Genomic DNA, 16,837 nt, shown 5'->3' with positions numbered 1-16,837 from the left:
TATACCAATCAAAACATAGGCTCATTTACCCAATGTACAGTGCCTTCGGAAAGTATTCAGACCCCTTGACTTTTTCCACAAAAAAAACACAAACAAATTATTTGGGGAAAGGCACACACCTGTCTATATAAGGTCCCACAGTTGGCAGTGCATGTCAGAGCTAAAACCAAGCCATGAGGTTGAATGAATTGTCTGTAGAGCTCCGAGACAGGATTGTGTCCAGGCACAGATCTGGGGAAGGGCACCAAAACATTTCTGCAGCATTGAAGGTCCCCAAGAACACAGTGGCCTCCATAAGAAGTTTGAAACCACCAACACTCTTCCTAGAGTTGGCCTGCCCGGCCAAACTGAGCAATCGGGGGAGAAGGGCCTTGGTCAGGGAGGTGACCAAGAACCCAATGATCACTCTGACAGAGCTATAGAGTTCCTCTGTGGAGATGGGAGGACATTCCAGAAGGACAACCATCTCTGCAGCAGTCCACCAATCAGGCCTTTATGGTAGATTGGCCAAATGGAAGCCACTCCTCAGTAAATGGCACATGACAGCCCGCTTGGAGTTTGCCAATGGGCACCTAAAGACTCTCAGACCATGAGAAACAAGATTCTTTGGTCTGATGAAACCAAGATTGAACTCTTTGGCCTGAATGGCAGTGTCACATCTGGAGGAAACCTGGCACCATCCCTACAGTGAAACATGGCGGTGGCAGCATGATGCTGTGGGGATGTTTTTCAGCGGCAAGAAATGGGAGACTAGTCAGGATCAAGGGAAAGATAAACGGAGCAAAGTACAGAGAGGTCCTTAATGAAATAGCTGTGTAGCAACGCTCCCCATTGAACGTGACAAAGCTTGAGGACCTGCAGAGAAGAATGAGAGAAACTTCCCAAATACAGGTGTGCAAAGATTGTAGCGTCATAATCACTGCCAAAGTTGCTTCAACAAAGTACTGAGTCAAGGGTCTGAATACTTATGTACAGTGGTAAGAAAACGTATGTGAACTAGAGGTCGACCGATTATGATTTTTCAACGCCGATACCGATACCGATTATTGGAGGACCAAAGAAAGCAGATCTCGATTAATTGGCCGATTTAAAAAATATATATATATTTGTAATAAATGACAATTACAACAGTACTGAATGAACACTTTTATTATTATTATTAACTTAATATAATACATCAATCAAATCAATTTAGCCTCTAATAAATAATGAAACATGTTAAATTTTGTTTAAATACTGCAAAGTGTTGGAGAAGGAAGTAAAAGTGCAATATGTGCCATGTAAAAATCATAATGTTTTAAGTTCCTTGCTCAGAACATGAGAACATATGAAAGCTGGTGGTTCCTGTTAACATGAGTCTTCAATATTCCCAGGTAAGATGTTTTAGGTTGAGGTTATTATAGGAATTATAGGACTATTTCTCTCTATACCATTTGTATTTCATATACCTTTGACTATTGGATGTTCTTATAGGCACTTTAGTATTGCCAGTGTAACAGTATAGCTTCCGTCCCTCTCCTCGCCCATACCTGGGCTCGAACCAGGAACGCATCAACAACAGCCACCCTCGAAGCATCATTACCCATCGCTCCACAAAAGCCGCGGCCCTTGCAGAGCAAGGGGAAATACTACTCCAAGTCACAGAGCGAGTGACGTTTGAAACGCTATTAGCGCACGCCCCGCTAACTAGCCATTTCACATCGGTTACACCAGCCTAATCTCGGGAGTTGATAGGCTTGAAGTCATAAACAGCGCAATGCTTGAAGCATTGTGAAGAGCTGCTGGCAAACGCACAAAAGTGCTGTTTGAATGAATGCTTACAAGCCTGCTGCTGCCTACCACCACTCAGTCAGACTGCTCTATCAAATATCAAATCATAGACTTATTCCTGTTACATTGCACAACGTAAAATTCTGGCAAATTAGTTTGCAACGAGCCAGGCGGCCCAAACTGTTGCATATACCCTAACTCTGCGTGCAATGAACGCAAGAGAAGTGACACAATTTCCTGTTGTTAAAAGAAATTCATGTTAGCAGGCAATATTAACTAAATATGCAGGTTTAAAAATATATACTTGTGTATTGATTTTAAGAAAGGCATTGATGTTTATGGTTAGGTACACATTGGTGCAACGACAGTGCTTTGTTCGCGAATGCTCTTGTTAAATCACCAGTTTGGCGAAGTAAACTAGTAATATCATCAACCATGTGTAGTTAACTAGTGATTATGTTAAGATTGATTGTTTTTTTATAAGATACGTTTAATGCTAGCTAGCACCTTACTTTGGCTCCTTGCTGCACTCACATAACAGGTAGTCAGCCTGCCACGCAGTCTCCTCGTGGAGTGCAATGTAATCGGCCATGATCGGTGTCTAAAAATGCAGATTACCGATTGTTATGAAAACTTGAAATCGTCCCTAATTAATCGGCCATTCCGATTAATCTGTCGACCTCTAATGTGAACCCTTTAGAATTACATGTATTTCTGCATAAATTGGTCATAAAACGTGATCTGATCCTTATCTAAGTCACAACACTAGACAAACACAGTCTGCTTAAACTAATAACACACAAAAAATTATATTTTTTCATGTCTTTATTGAGAACACCGTGTAAACATTCACAGTGCAGGGTGGGAAAAGTATGTCAACCCTTGGATTTAATAACTGGTTGACCCTCCTTTGTCAGCAATAACCTCAACCAAATGTTTTCTGTAGTTGTGGATCAGATCTGCACAACAGTCAGGAGGAATTTTGGACCATTCATCTTTACAAAACTGTTTCAGTTCAGCAATATTCTTGGGATGTCTGGTGTGAACCGCTCACTTGAGGTCATGTCACAGTGTTTCAAAACGGGTTGAGGGCAGGACTCTGACTGGGCCACTCCAGAAGGTTTATTTTCTTCTGTTGAAGCCATTCTGCTGTTGATTTACTTTTGTGTTTTGGGTCATTGTCCTGTTGCATCACCCAACTTCTGATGAGCTTCAATTGGCGAGCAGATAGTCTTACATTCTCCTGCAAAATGTTGTGATAAACTTGCAAATTCATTTTTCCGCTGATGATAGTAAGCTGTCCAGGCCCTGAGGCAGCCCCAAACCATGATGCTCCCTCCACCATACTTTACTGTTAGGATGAGGTTTTGATGTTGGTGTGCTGTGCCTTTTTTCTTCACACATAGGGTTGTGTGTTCCTTCCAAACAACTCAACTTTAGTTTAATCTGTCCACAGAATATGTTGCCAGTAACACTGTGGAACATCCAGGTGCTCTTTTGCGAACTTCAGACATGCAGCAATGGGTTTTTTTTGGACAGCAGTGGCTTCTTCCATGGTGTCCTCCCATGAACCCCATTCTTGTTTAGTGTTTTACGTGTCGTAGACTCATCAACAGAGATGTTAGCATGTTACAGAGATTTCTGTAAGTCTTTAGCTGACACTCTAGGATTCTTCTTAACCCCATTGAGCATTCTGATCTGTGCTGCTGCAGTAATCTTTGCAGGACAGCCACTCCTAGGGAGAGTACCAACAGTGTTGAACTTTCTCCATTTATAGACAATTTGTCTTACCGTGGAGTGATGAACATCAAGGCTTTTAGAGATACTTTTGTAACCCTTTCCAACGTTATGCAAGTCAACAATTCTTTATCCTAGGTCTTCTGAGATCTCTTCTTGTTTGAGGCATGGTTCACATCAGGCAATGCTTCTTGTTGAATAGCAAACTAACATTTTGTGTTTTTTATAGGGCAGGGCAGCTCGAACCAACATCACCTATCTTATCTCATTGATTGGACTCCAGGTTAGCTGACTCCTGACTCCAATTAGCTTTTGGAAAAGTAATTAGCCTAGAGGTTCACATACTTTTTCCAACCTACACTGTGAATGTTTAAATGATGTATTGAATATAGACAAGAAAAATACAATAATTTGCGTGTTATTAGTTGAAGCAGACTGTGTTTGTCTATTGTTGTGACTTAGATGAAGATCAAATTTGATGACCAATTTATGCAGAAGTCCAGGTAATTCCAAAGGGTTCACATACTTTTTCATGCCACTGTAAATGTGATATAGTTTTTTTTTTTAATATAAATTAGCAAACAATGTGTGTGTGTAAAAAACGATTAAATCAATTTTAGAATAAGGCTGTGACCTAACAAAATGTGGAAAAAAGTCAAGGGGTCTGAATACTTTCCAGAAGGCACTGTATACATCTAGATTTAGAATAAATCAGTTAACATGTGCTCTATCTTAAAGAGTGAATCTTTGTCTTTGTACAACATTGGCAATAGCTGTGTCAGAAAAATAAAAAGTTGAACACAATCAGGAAATGAAACTATTTTAAAAGGAAATAGTTGCCTGCTGATAAAATGGAGAGGAACAGAGAGCAACAGGAGCCCATTGCCCAGCCTGACAGCTGTCCCGATATAAATACCCAGGGGTCACATAGTAACTGTGGTCAACATGGCACAATAGGCTGACGCGGGAAATCCTTTTTAGCTCATAAACCTGAGCGGAGGGGGGCAACTTAAAGCGTTACACAAATGTCAACAGCTCCACACCTCTGGGGGTAACACGAGCACCACACATACTGTATCACAGACAGCGCTGTGTGGTCTAATTCTGCCCTGCATACGATACGGTGGAGAACTGTACTGTGATCCATATGCTGATGCTTTACACTTGAAATTATTCAAATTGTGATGTGCTGCCATGGTTACTTCCACCTTGTCCCTTCAAGCTGGTAAGAGATAGGTTGTCTTTACAGTAGAAAGTATCATGGATATAAGGTGTTTCTGGAAGACCTGGGAATATTGTGGAAATTTCAGGAATTTTGCAACCCGACTAGACGCTGCTCTGGCTCTCTCCAGTGTGGGTTTATGTACTGCAAATGAGGATAATATGATTCTCACTTCTCTCTCTCCTCCAGCTCGCGTTTCTCCTGCTCCTCCCGCTCCCTCTGCTCCCGGGCCTGCCTCCTCTTCTCGGCCAGGATCCGGGCGGCCTCCTCTGGGTTGTTGGTGCCCGCCATGGGCTTGGCTGACGAGGAGGCTGGGGCTGGGGACGATGCAGGGACACTGGGGGTTGATTGGGCAGAAGGAGGGACCTCAGAGGGAGTGGTGGTGGCCATCGTGTTTGGTGTACTCAGCGAAGGGGGCGTGGCCAGAGCAGAGGATACCACGATTGAAGGAACGGGGGAGCCTGGAGAGAGAGTTGAACAGGAAAAGAGGAGAGGAATGGGAAAGTCCAATAAAAATATTTTTCAATAGACAAATCACTGTTCACGCTATCGTCTTCTTTAAGCTGAAACCTTGATTAAACTGTGTAATTAAACTATGACAAGTACACTGGACCTCTGGTCTAGATTCGTCTTGATTGATTCAAACAGTGGCAAAGCATGGAAACTTTGGCCATTTTTAATTTCTGTAAACTTGGGAGACTTGTAATTATAGCATTTTTCAGTAATTAGCACCACCTCTGCTGTTCCTCAATGAGTGTGAAGGAGAGCAAGACAGAGAAGCTGTGTAACTCACTTAACGAGCTGGCATTGCTGGCGTGCCTAATTACCTACGACGGTAATCATCCTCTGGCTGTGCCGACTCTACTGCGCACTGACACTCGTACATACGCATTCCCTTTTTCCAGTTTGAGTTTCAAGTTCACTCTTCTCAGCAAAGGGAACAACTGAGCCAAACCACAAAGAACTAAAGAAGCAAAGTATGAATCAGCCGTGGCAGGCATTGGCCTACAGAAAACAGACACACTAAAATCCAACTTGTGTCAGGGGGAAATTAAATGAATTGTATGGGTACACAGTGTTCTCTCATCCCTGTAAGAGGAGTACACTGTACTAACACATAACCCTCCACCTGGGGGTACTAACTAGCTACTGCATACTCACTCTTGCCTTTGGGCTCCTCGGGTGTGGCTGACCTACGGCCGCGGGTCTCCCTGGCCCTCTCCAGGGGTACGGGGGAGGAGGTGCGCCCGTGGTCCACCCGGGCCGGGGTCCTAGCCCTCTTGGGCCGGGCCTTGGGGGTGGAGGGACTAGCCCGGGCTGAGGAGGGAGGTTTGGGGGAGGCAGCAGGGCTAGGAGAAGAGGAGGAAGGTCTTGCTCTAGGAGTAGTGGCAGGTGAGGCAGCCCGCTGTCTGGATAAGAGACTAGGACTGGAAAGAGGGAGGAAGGGAGCGAGGGGGGCAGAGTGTGAGAGAGTTATATTATGAAAAACATGAATAGATACAGTATGTCTGACAAATCATTAGAAATAATTAGAAATATGTAAATAATAATAAGCAAACAACAGTTAAGTAAAGTTTAGTCGAACATTTAGTCATATCCAGTCCTAGGGATGAAAAAATTGCCCGCCTCTATATACAATCAAGCAAGGAGACCACCAATAATACATCCATTGAATTAATACTAGTGAACTGTTTCATATGTGCCTCCCTAACCTCAAGTCTCAGACAGCAGTCAATAAACATGACCTCACCAGGTAGCAAGGGTCAGACACGACACAACACAACATAACACGTGTAACATTGTGTGGTCTGTGACAGAGCATTATGGGATGGTTTCCCAGCAGTAGACAGTGTAATAGTCACCGTTCGGGACGGGAAAGTTCCATTATACCAGAGTGATGTGTGTGTGTACTTCTCTTCTTCCTTACGGCATCCTCAGCTCTCTCTCTCTCTCTCTCTCTCTCTCTCTCTCTCTCTCTCTCTCTCTCTCTCTCTCTCTCTCTCTCTCTCTCTCTCTCTCTCTCTCTCTCTCTCTCTCTCTCTCTCTCTCTCTCTCTCTCTCTCTCTCTCTCTCTCTCTCTCTCTCTCTCTCTCTCTCTCTCTCTCTCTCTCTCTCTCTCTCTCTCTCTCTCCTCCTTTGTTAAGTCACAGCACTCATTTTTGTCTCCCTCTTCCCCTCTATCTATCAGTGAGCCCATCCATTTCCACGTCCCGCGGCCGGCTATGCTAAACGCACTGGATAAATATCCTTCGGCTCAGGGGCCTCATGCTTTTAAGTCTTAGCCTGAGTTCACTTAAACACACAGACACGCTGGTTTCACCATCTGCACTCACAGCCATGGTATCTTTGTCTCTTACTGTATCCCTAACCTAAATAAACACTCTAAGCTCTAATTGTAGTGTTTCACCCTATTCACACTATAATGTCAACCCAATCTATGTATGCTGTGCTGGCTTGTATATGTTCTTTACACATGATCCTTTCCTGCAAGTTTTCAACAACTTTGGTGGATGTGTAACCAGGACAATACAGCACAGCCTTGGCTTGACTTGGTTCGACTCGGCTCAGTAGTGGGTAAAGGGTGTTCAATGCTTTACTGTGCCAAAGGCAGATACAGTAGATCTGTGTGAGGGTCGGTTACCTGGGGTCCGGTTTGTGTCTCATACTGGGTAAGGACTGTCTCTTCTTCAGCACCTTGACTTTGCTGAGAGCACTCTTCTCCTTCTCGTTCTCCCGCTCCTTGTCCTTCTTCTCTTTCTTTTTCTTCTCTATCTGCAGAGAGACAAGGGCCAAGACACAAACCATCAGTAAGGTATGAATGATCAAAACCTCTCTCTCGAAACACCAAAATTACACGGTACATTCTAGCTTATTGAAAAGTGCCAAACAGTGTTGCATCGCATTTAAACGGTAAGGGATGGTAGTAGGGTCTGGTTGAACAGGTGTCAAAGTCCTGTCTGTCTGTGCCCTTCACTGTCTAGGACCCTCTTCGATTTGTATCTCTGGCATCTACTCTCATCCCTATCCTGCCAATGAAATTGAAAAACACGAAAGGAAAGAAAAAGGGGTGGTTGACATACCGGCGTGGAGTCGCGTCGGCGCTGGGTGATGTCGGGCGTGCTGGACGTCACCCTCCAGCGGTCGGAGCAGCGGTGGTGAGGCCGGTGGGCACACAGCGTCAGCGGGCTGGCCGAGGCCGAACGAGGGCATAGGGGCGACTCTGGAGAGAAGGAGAGGCACATAGAGAGCAGGCGGGAGATAGAGAGAAGGGAGGTTGGAGAAATACATACGACACCCATATCTAAAAACACAAGCAGAGCCTAGCAAACAAAGGTATTCAATGCCGCACATCACGTCACATACCCTACATCAGAGTTTCTCAAACCTCTTATCGTAGTTCATAAGCTCATTCAAGGGCTTGATGATTAGTTGACAAGTGGAATCAGATATGCTAGCTCTGACTGGAGCAAATTGATCAATTACATGGAACTGCTGGGGGCCAAGAGGATAGGTTGGAGAGATGCTGATCTAAATGACAAAGATACCCACTAATAGCAGGTCTCATCTATCCCAGTGTGACTGTGCTAACTACTTACGGTCTTTACCGTTGCTGAGCACGCTGGCGACGCTGCGACTACGGGCCAGAAAGGACAGGGTGGGCGTCATCAGTCGGTCCACAATGCTGCTCTCCCACGGGCTCAGCTGGAGGCTACGGGCTGCTGGAGGGGACAAACATTACCAATGTTATCGCATATATTCAAAATCCTATGGTGGCCCAAGGGGCAAACCAGCTTCATTTCCAAAGCTGGTTTGCCTCTTAGAGACACCGTGAATGTCTCCACTTCTGTATCGCTACGTCAGACGACGTCAGTGTTCAAACAGCATTAAAATGCACCTTACTGTTACCGAACTGTTTGATAACTATTGCAAACCAATTTTAGTAAATGATCCATTCTCGCATTCACATCGCAGCATCACAGAAAGTACCTTTTGCTTCTCGTTTCATATAAAATAGTGAGCTAAGCTTTGCTCAGTTAGCTTTCCCACCTTATATATTATAATGACAGATCAAATAACACTATCTCACCCGCAAAAACCCTTATGTCTCTAGTAAACATGCTCTATGGGGAAATGGTGGGTTCCAGATTAGACTGGGAAAACTTCCAGACACATAATAACATGAGAGGGAGGAAGAACACAACCTATATGCCAGAGCAGTATAAAGCAAGCACTGCCAGAGTTAGCAACATCCTTTATTTAGAAAAACACCTCTGGCTATGGAGGCAGCTGTTCAGAACATTGACATTGAAAACGAGGGAGGAGAGAGATGAAAGAAGTCCACTGCAGAGGTTTGCTCGGGGTCGTTTATGGTACACGTCCCACTTCCCTATTAAACCTGCCCTGAAGGATAATAAGGTTATCCGGCAGTGAGGGAAAGAGAGAGAGAGAAAGTCTGAGAGAGAGAGAGCGAGAGAGAGAGAGAGAGAGAGAGGGACTGAAATAAAAGAGAGGAGAGTGAGCTTTTGATAGACAACGAGTGAAACAAAAGAACAGGGGGTAGACGAGAAAGTAGAGACGAGAGGAGTAGAGACGAGAGACGAGAGGGAGGAAGAAGAGAGAGACGAGAGTGAAAGATAGGGTAGGTAAGAGAGAGGAGAGAAGGAGAGAAGAAGAGGAAAAGAGGGAGAGGGTTTACGCTTTCACCGGAGTCCCCTTAATCTATTTTCGAGCATCACAGGTGTTCCTGTGGAGTTTTCAGAATGCATTATCTCTCAAAATGCTGACTCATCCCTTAGTGGCTGACTTTTGAAACTTTTAAACACCAAAGTTCCTATGTGTTTACACCGGCGCACTACAACCTACTTAGACATGTACTTATGAAATAACTCTGTACCTGCAGTGGTGTTCTAGGTGCACTGAAACACCTCTGACTTGTGTGAGTAACTCTGAATATGAGTTACTAGATTCAGCATAGTACAGTGTAGTTATTTCAGGTTAGCATAGGCCTGATAACCCATTCATCATCTCATCATCACCATCACCATTCAAGACATCATCATCACCATCACCATTCAAGACATCATCATCGCCATTCAAAACATTGACAAATACTTTCCAACGAGTGAAAAAACATCTACTGACACACAAAACCAAAGAGCACGAAATGACCATCACCAGCAAATGAATAACCCAAGAGAACACCAAAAAAACGTGGGACATAAAATATGAAGACAGCGTAAATGAACCCATATATTCACACCAAAGTATGAAGTATATAAATGCAGGGACTGAACAAAATGCAGAGGGAGGGAGAAAAAGCATAACCCATGAACCACAGAAGAATAAAAACTAAGGTGGATTTGAATTTGGAAGGTGAAAATGATACGGTATCAACCATCGAACATAGACAGGCGATTGGATTGGAGACAGCGGTGGGGAGAAAAAAAAACTGTGGAGAAAAAAATGTGAGAGAACGGATATGAAAAGGGGGCGTTCCCGGAAAAGAGGGCCTGACGTGTCTTACTTCTGTTGGGGGAATTCCAAAGGGTGGCGGAGGACTTGGAGAGTCTCTTGTTTATAACCGAGTCCACGTGTTTGGGCAGGTTGACCGCCGACATGGAGCATCTGCCTGTGAAGCCAAGAGAGTAGTCCACAGAGATGGTGGGTCACACTGTTTCACACAGGGGAGGGAGACCTCCAGGATGTGTCACGGTGATATCTATCCCCCCCACACACGCGTACATACATACAGCAAACATCCAAATACCAAAATGGTGTATTTCCAGAGGGCAACTATTTCTGATTCAATAAAGAAACAAAAAAATAAAATACTCTGTATTGAACTTTTCTCATCTGACAGTGTTATTTAACATTCCTTTGACATGGAGATAACGGGAAACAGAACTGAAATTCAAACTGTCATGTCAAAGTATACTTTGAGGAGCCTCCACCAAAAATCGAAAACAATCTGAAAACAGACAATTGATGGTAGAGGGAAATAACACAGTTAGGGGTCTTTTTCTACGCACGGAGCAAATATATTCAAATAAATATTGTGTTGAGTCTAGTGGGTCATGCATCATTCAGTTAGACCTTGATGTTCAAAATAGATACACTTGACAGTAGAAGTCAAAAGTTTGGACACACCTACTCATTCAAGGGCTTTTTCTTTATTTTTACTATTTTCTACACTGTAGAATAATAGTGAAGACTTCAAAACCATGAAATAACACATATGGAATCATGTAGAAACCAAAAAAAGTGTTAAACAAATCAAAATATATTTGAAATTTGATACTATTCAAAGTAGCCACCCTTGATGACAGCTTTGCAAACTCTTGACATTCTCTCAATCAGCTTCACCTGGAATGCTTTTCCAACCGTCTTGAAGGAGTTCCCACATATGCTGAGCACAAGTTGGCTGCTTTTCCTTCACTCTGTGGTCCAACTCATCCCTAACCATCTCAATTGGGTTGAGGTCGGGTGACTGTAGAGGCCAGTTCATCTGATGCAGCACTCTATCACTCTCCTTCTTGGTCAAATAGCCCTTACACAGCCTGGAGGTGTGTTGGGTCATTGTCCTGTTGAAAAACAAATGGTAGTCCCACTAAGCACAAACCGGATGGGATGGGGTATCGCTGCAGAATGCTGTGGTAGCCATGCTGGTTAAGTGTGCCTTGAATACTAAACAAATCACAGACAGTGTCACCAGCAAAGCACCCCACACCATTACACCTTCTCCTCCATGCTTCACGGTGGGAACCACACATGCGGAGATCATTGTGAAGCAAAATTACAAGATTATATTATAATACTGTTATTGCATCAAATGGTTGTTTTATGGAATAGAGTAGGGTTCTTAAAACACTCATCTGTGCGTGGTCTTCTGAGTTGGGCCTCTGGGGCTTAATGCTGACAGTGGATTTACGATGCCTTTGGTGATTAAAAACCTAAAGACCGCATTCCATAGCATGAGTTGGTGTTTGTGTACAGGGAGGTACCAGGGTAGAGATGGCTTGGGTATGAATAATGATGAGGGGAACCTTGTTTTGGGGGCCAGACCCTGTTTCCACACAATGAGAGATGTCTCTACAGCAGATACTGGCTGCTGTGAATGATTATTTTCTTTCATATGAAATCCTAACCTTGTGACCCATTCCACACATCTGTTGTTTGTCATGTAAACTAAGGGGGTGTATCTTTGCCATATAAAAGATCTTTGTATTCTTTGTGACAGGGCTCTCAACACAACAGTCAAGAGTGTTGTGTCATTCACTTATGTGTGTGGTGTGACATGCTTTCCTTATTAATAAGTGAATAAATATTTAGTTTAAGTATAACTCTGACTTGTGTGATAAGTTCATCTCTCCTCATTTGATAATAAATAAATAACCACCACAATCATCCGTTCACCTACTCTGCGTATCACAAAGACACGGAGGTTGGAACCAAAAAGCTCAAATTTGGACTCATCAGACCAAAGGACATATTTCCACCAGTCTAATGTCCATTGCTCGTGTTTCTTGGCCCAAGCAAGTCTCTTCTTCTCATTGGTGTCCTTTAGTAGTGGTTTCTTTGCAGCAATTCGACCATGAAAGCTTGATTCACGCAGTCCCCTCTGAACAGTTGATGTTGAGATATGTCTGTTACTTGAACTCTGTGAAGCATTTGGGCTGCAATTTCTGAGGCTGGTAACTCTAATGAACTTATCCTCTGCAGCAGAGGTAACCTTGGGTGTTCCTTTCCTGTGGCGGTCCTCATGAGAACCAGTTTCATCATAGTGATTGATGATGTTTTTTTTATGTTCTTGCCATAATATGGACTTGGTATTTTACCCCCTAATAGGGGTATCTTCTGAATACCACCCCTACCTTGTCACAACACAACTGATTGGCTCAAATGCATTAAGAAGAAAAGAAATTCCACAAATTCACTTTTAACACTACCTCATGAAGCTGGTTGAGAGAATGCCAAGAGTGTGCAAAGCTGTCATCAAAGGGTGTCTACATTGAAGAATCTACAATGTATTTTTGATTTGTTTAACACTTTTTTGGTTACTACATGACTCTCATATGTGTTATTTCATAGTGTTGATGTCTTCACTATTATTCTACAATGTAGAAAATAGTCAAAATAAAGAAAAACGATTGAATGAGTAGGTGTGTCCAAACGTTTGACTAGTACTGTATGTCTAACCTGCATTGATATGATTAGAATGTAACTGTAACCCAACCTGAGCCTGCTGTACACAAAGTAGTAACAGTGTTTTTGTTACCACAACCTGCTGTACTACACAAACTAATACCAATGTCAGTCAACACAGCTGACACAAATGTAACACAACTGACAAGCAGTGGAGTGAACTACTGAGACAACCCACTGATTAAACACCATTCCCCTCCAGACCCTCTAATAGAGACTAATCATGTGAACATTGTGCCCTTTATTAAATGCCCCCAGATGGATTCTCAGCAGTCCACTGTATCCTGTTTGTTTTATGCTTGTTACCGTTCAGTATTTATTTTCCTTCTTCTTTTTTCTACCTTTCAGTCTCTGACAGCACTGGGTCTGAAAGAGGAGGCTGGGGGGCAGGGTGATTTGGCAGACAACATTTGCCATTACTCATGGCTCATAAGGGACATAGTCTGGTCCCAGATCTGTTTGGCTGTCTTGCCAACGTCTATGGTCATTGTGACCATAGACGCATAAACAGATCTGGGACCAGGCTATTAGTGATTCCATGACTTAAGATAATATACTGTATATGAGACCCCCTGAGATTTAGACTTGCAAAGGTGGAGAACAGCTAATGACCCTGAATTAAACAACCAGTCAAGCAGTAGCCTACACTATGTGCCTGAGGTTGGTTGTGCGGATAGGCCAACCCTGCTTGCGTGGGTTCGAATCCCAGTCAAACTCAGGACTCTTCTTCACACTACTTATATTCATTCTCTGTCTCCCCTTCACTCCTTTCAATTAAATATGAATAATATAAAATCCTTTCAAAAAATTGTGCACTGTAGAATCACCAGAGACCGTACAAAAACAGGGGGAAAGAAAATAAGGAGACGAGTGGTGAGTATGTCGCACAAACGCAGACCGGAAAACATTGGTCAGAATTGTTTGTGTCTCGCAGGGCACCACTACATATCTAACACCATCACAGCCCACAACACCACACATATACACCTCAACCATGCCTGGACATCTCATATTCACCTCAGCCTTGACATTACCCATCTATTTCCTCACAAAATGAAGCCAATGTTCCCTCCCTCTGCAGGGAAATTAGACTACTGTAGTGTAGCACATCCCAGCAAGAGCAGATGGGGATATCAACCCACCTGTCGTGTGTGCGCGTGCGTGTGCGTGTGTGTGTGTGTGTGTGTGTGTGTGTGTGTGTGTGTGTGTGTGCGTGCGTGCGTGCGTGTGATTTAATTCGAGATAACTATGTATCTGTGATGAGGTTGAGAGGAGCTGTTCAGCAGTGTAGGCTGATTGATGCCAGACTGAATCATGGAGAACCACCTCTGCTTAATAGGGTTGAAGGTGACTGGAATTCAAGTTTGACTGTTACTAATTGACTATATACTGTAAAGTGAGTGACCTAATTTATGGTTTATGGTGCAAAACAACTGTAAGATTGTGAAAATATGTAGAATGTGAATGTCTGCACAGTAGTACCCTTTTCCCACTACTGAAGCGAGCCAAAATGAGCACTGGCCTGATAACGCATCCACCAAAGTTGATGGAACTGTGCTGGGAAGGACCATGTGAAAAGAAATGATCCAAGCCAAAACAGTTGTTTGGCTCGGCAAGATAGTGTCAAATGTGTATAGATGAGGCAGTTGTCTTTGAAGGAAGGAGAGGCGTTGGCAGTGTCTGGGTCAGTGGGCTCTGGTTCTGGGTTCCTGTTTCAGCGGTAGGTACTCACTTTCTCTCTGGCTGGAGTTCTGGCTGAGGCCTCCTGCCCAGGACAATCTCTGCTGACGGATCTCAGCCCAGGTCTTCTTAGCGGACCGCTGGAGGGCAGCCTCATACCGCTCCTTCATGCCAAACATGGAGAAATACTAGGTTAGCACTAGTTAATAATTATCTTACCCAATCTCTTCCTTATTCTCTTGTTTTGTTAAAGTGAGTGGAATTTAACCTCTCCTTTAGCATTTTCTGACCTTCATTAAGACAGTGTGGAAATAGAAATGGGAGACAGGTTAATAGAATCAAATGACATTTTCTTGGTCAGATACACATGGTTAGCAGAAGTTAATGCGAGTGTAGCGAAATGTTTGTGCTTCTAGTTCTGACAGTGCAGTCACGCTTTCAGTTTTGTGCGAATGCTGCCATCAATCCATGGTTTCTGGTTAGGGAAGGTTTTAATAGTTAAGGTAGGTACAACATCTCTGATGCACTTGCTAATAAACTCGCTCACAGAGTCAGCATATATGTCAATGTTATTGTCTGAGGCTACCCGCAACATATCCCAGTCCACGTGATTGAAGCAATCTTGAAGCGTGGAATCCGATTGTTCAGACCAGCGTTGGATAGACCTGAGCACAGGGGTTTCCTGTTTTAGTTTCTGCCTATAGGATGGGAGCAACAAACTGGAGTCATGGTCAGATTTGCCGAAGGGAGGGCGAAGGAGAGCTTTGTTTGCATCGCGGAAGTTAGAGTAGCAATGATCTAGAATGATACCAGCTCGTGTCACGCATTCGATATTCTGATAGAATTTAGGAAGCCCTCAGTTCTCAGATTAGCTTTGTTAAAATATCCAGCTACAATAAATGCAGCCTCAGGATATGCCAGTTTCCAGTTTACATAGAGTCCAGTGAAGTTCTTTCATGGCTGATGAGGTATCTGCTTGGGGGGATATACACTGCTGTGACTATAATCGAAGAGAATTCTCTTGGGAGATAATGCGGCCCGCATTTGATTGTAATGAATTCTAGGTCAGGTGAACAAAAGGACTTGAGTTCCTGTATTTTGTTATGATTACACCGTGAGTTGTTAGTCATAAGGCATACACTCCCGCCCTTTTTGCCAGAGAGATGTTTGTTTCTGTCGGCGCGATGCATGAAGAAACCGGGTTCCTGTACCGACTCTGACAACCTATCCCAAAGTGAGCCATGTTTCCGTGAAACAGAGAATGTTACAATCTCTGATGTCTCTCTGGAAGGTAACTCATTCCCTAATTTCGTACACCTTGTTGTCTAGAGATTGGACATTGGCGAGTAATATGCTCGGAAGCGTTGTGCTTGCCTTCTAAGTCTGACCAGTAGGCCGCTCCGTCTGCCTCTCCTGCGGCGGCCGCGTTGTTTTGGGTCGACCTCTGGGATTAGATCCCATGTCCAGGGTGGAGGTCCGAACAAAGGATCACGCTTCAGGAAAGTCGTATTCCTGGTCGTAATGTTGGTAAGTTGACGTCGCTTTTATATCCAATAGTTCTTCCCAGCTGTACGTAATAACACTTGAGATTTTATGGGCTAACAATGTAAGAAATAAAACATAATTATTTTTTTTAAACGTAATAGTTTCCTAAGGACCTGAAGTGAGGCGACCATCTCTGTCGGCGACATCTTGCAGGGAAAGCAGGAAAGGAGGACGTGGGAATTGAAACCACAATCATCAGGGCTCTAATATTTGCTTGTTGTGAGGAGTGCTACCACCCGTTCTGGGGTGAAGTTTCCCTTAGGTACAGATCTAGGATCAGCTGCCCCTCCGCAAATACTAACCTTTGTCATTAGTTAAGAAAATGCTAAACTGACCTAAGATTAGCGTCTAGGGGTACTTCACCCTTCTCCCTCACAACCCACCTTGTTCTTCTCTAGTTTTTGTTTCTGCCTCTCCTCCAGGGCAGTGCGACGTTTCTCTGTCTTGATCCGCTGCTCCTCCAGCTTCCTGCGCCGCTCGTCCAGCTGGCTCTCCCTCAGCTGCCGGGCCTTTTCCTCTTTCTCCAGCCATTGGGACTTCTTCGCCGCTACGGGAAAACCACATCAGGAGGGTTAGAGAGGCAAGATAACAAAATTGGGAGCAAGAGAGAACTCTCCCTCTCTCTCTTTGAGGCCCTGTTCAAATGTTTCAAAAGTGCATCCTTCATTTCTCCCTTCCTTG

General features: G+C 43.8%; 1 protein-coding gene across 10 annotated transcripts in view; it reads right to left on the bottom strand.

Moving 5' to 3' along the window:
* LOC110501519 (MAP7 domain-containing protein 1) overlaps window positions 1-16,837 on the bottom strand; it is a 64,501-nt gene that overhangs the window by 11,088 nt on the left and 36,576 nt on the right. For 3 of the 10 annotated variants that reach the window (XM_036947634.1, XM_036947657.1, XM_036947650.1), the window contains 8 exons: window positions 16,540-16,703; window positions 14,664-14,775; window positions 10,254-10,358; window positions 8,326-8,448; window positions 7,810-7,949; window positions 7,371-7,501; window positions 5,891-6,156; window positions 4,902-5,190 (listed from right to left, as the gene is read on the bottom strand). In XM_036947634.1, the coding sequence (XP_036803529.1) occupies window positions 4,902-5,190; window positions 5,891-6,156; window positions 7,371-7,501; window positions 7,810-7,949; window positions 8,326-8,448; window positions 10,254-10,358; window positions 14,664-14,775; window positions 16,540-16,703 (1,330 nt within the window). The remainder of the gene's footprint in view (window positions 1-4,901; window positions 5,191-5,890; window positions 6,157-7,370; window positions 7,502-7,809; window positions 7,950-8,325; window positions 8,449-10,253; window positions 10,359-14,663; window positions 14,776-16,539; window positions 16,704-16,837) is intronic. The other 7 variants (XM_036947685.1, XM_036947693.1, XM_036947647.1 and 4 more) reach the window with 6 other exon arrangements.

Source organism: Oncorhynchus mykiss, chromosome 2 (genome assembly GCF_013265735.2).
Source record: "Oncorhynchus mykiss isolate Arlee chromosome 2, USDA_OmykA_1.1, whole genome shotgun sequence".
NCBI lineage: Eukaryota > Metazoa > Chordata > Actinopteri > Salmoniformes > Salmonidae > Oncorhynchus > Oncorhynchus mykiss.
The sequence above is the reverse complement of the archived record's forward strand: the minus strand, read 5'-3'. Positions and strand labels throughout refer to the sequence as shown.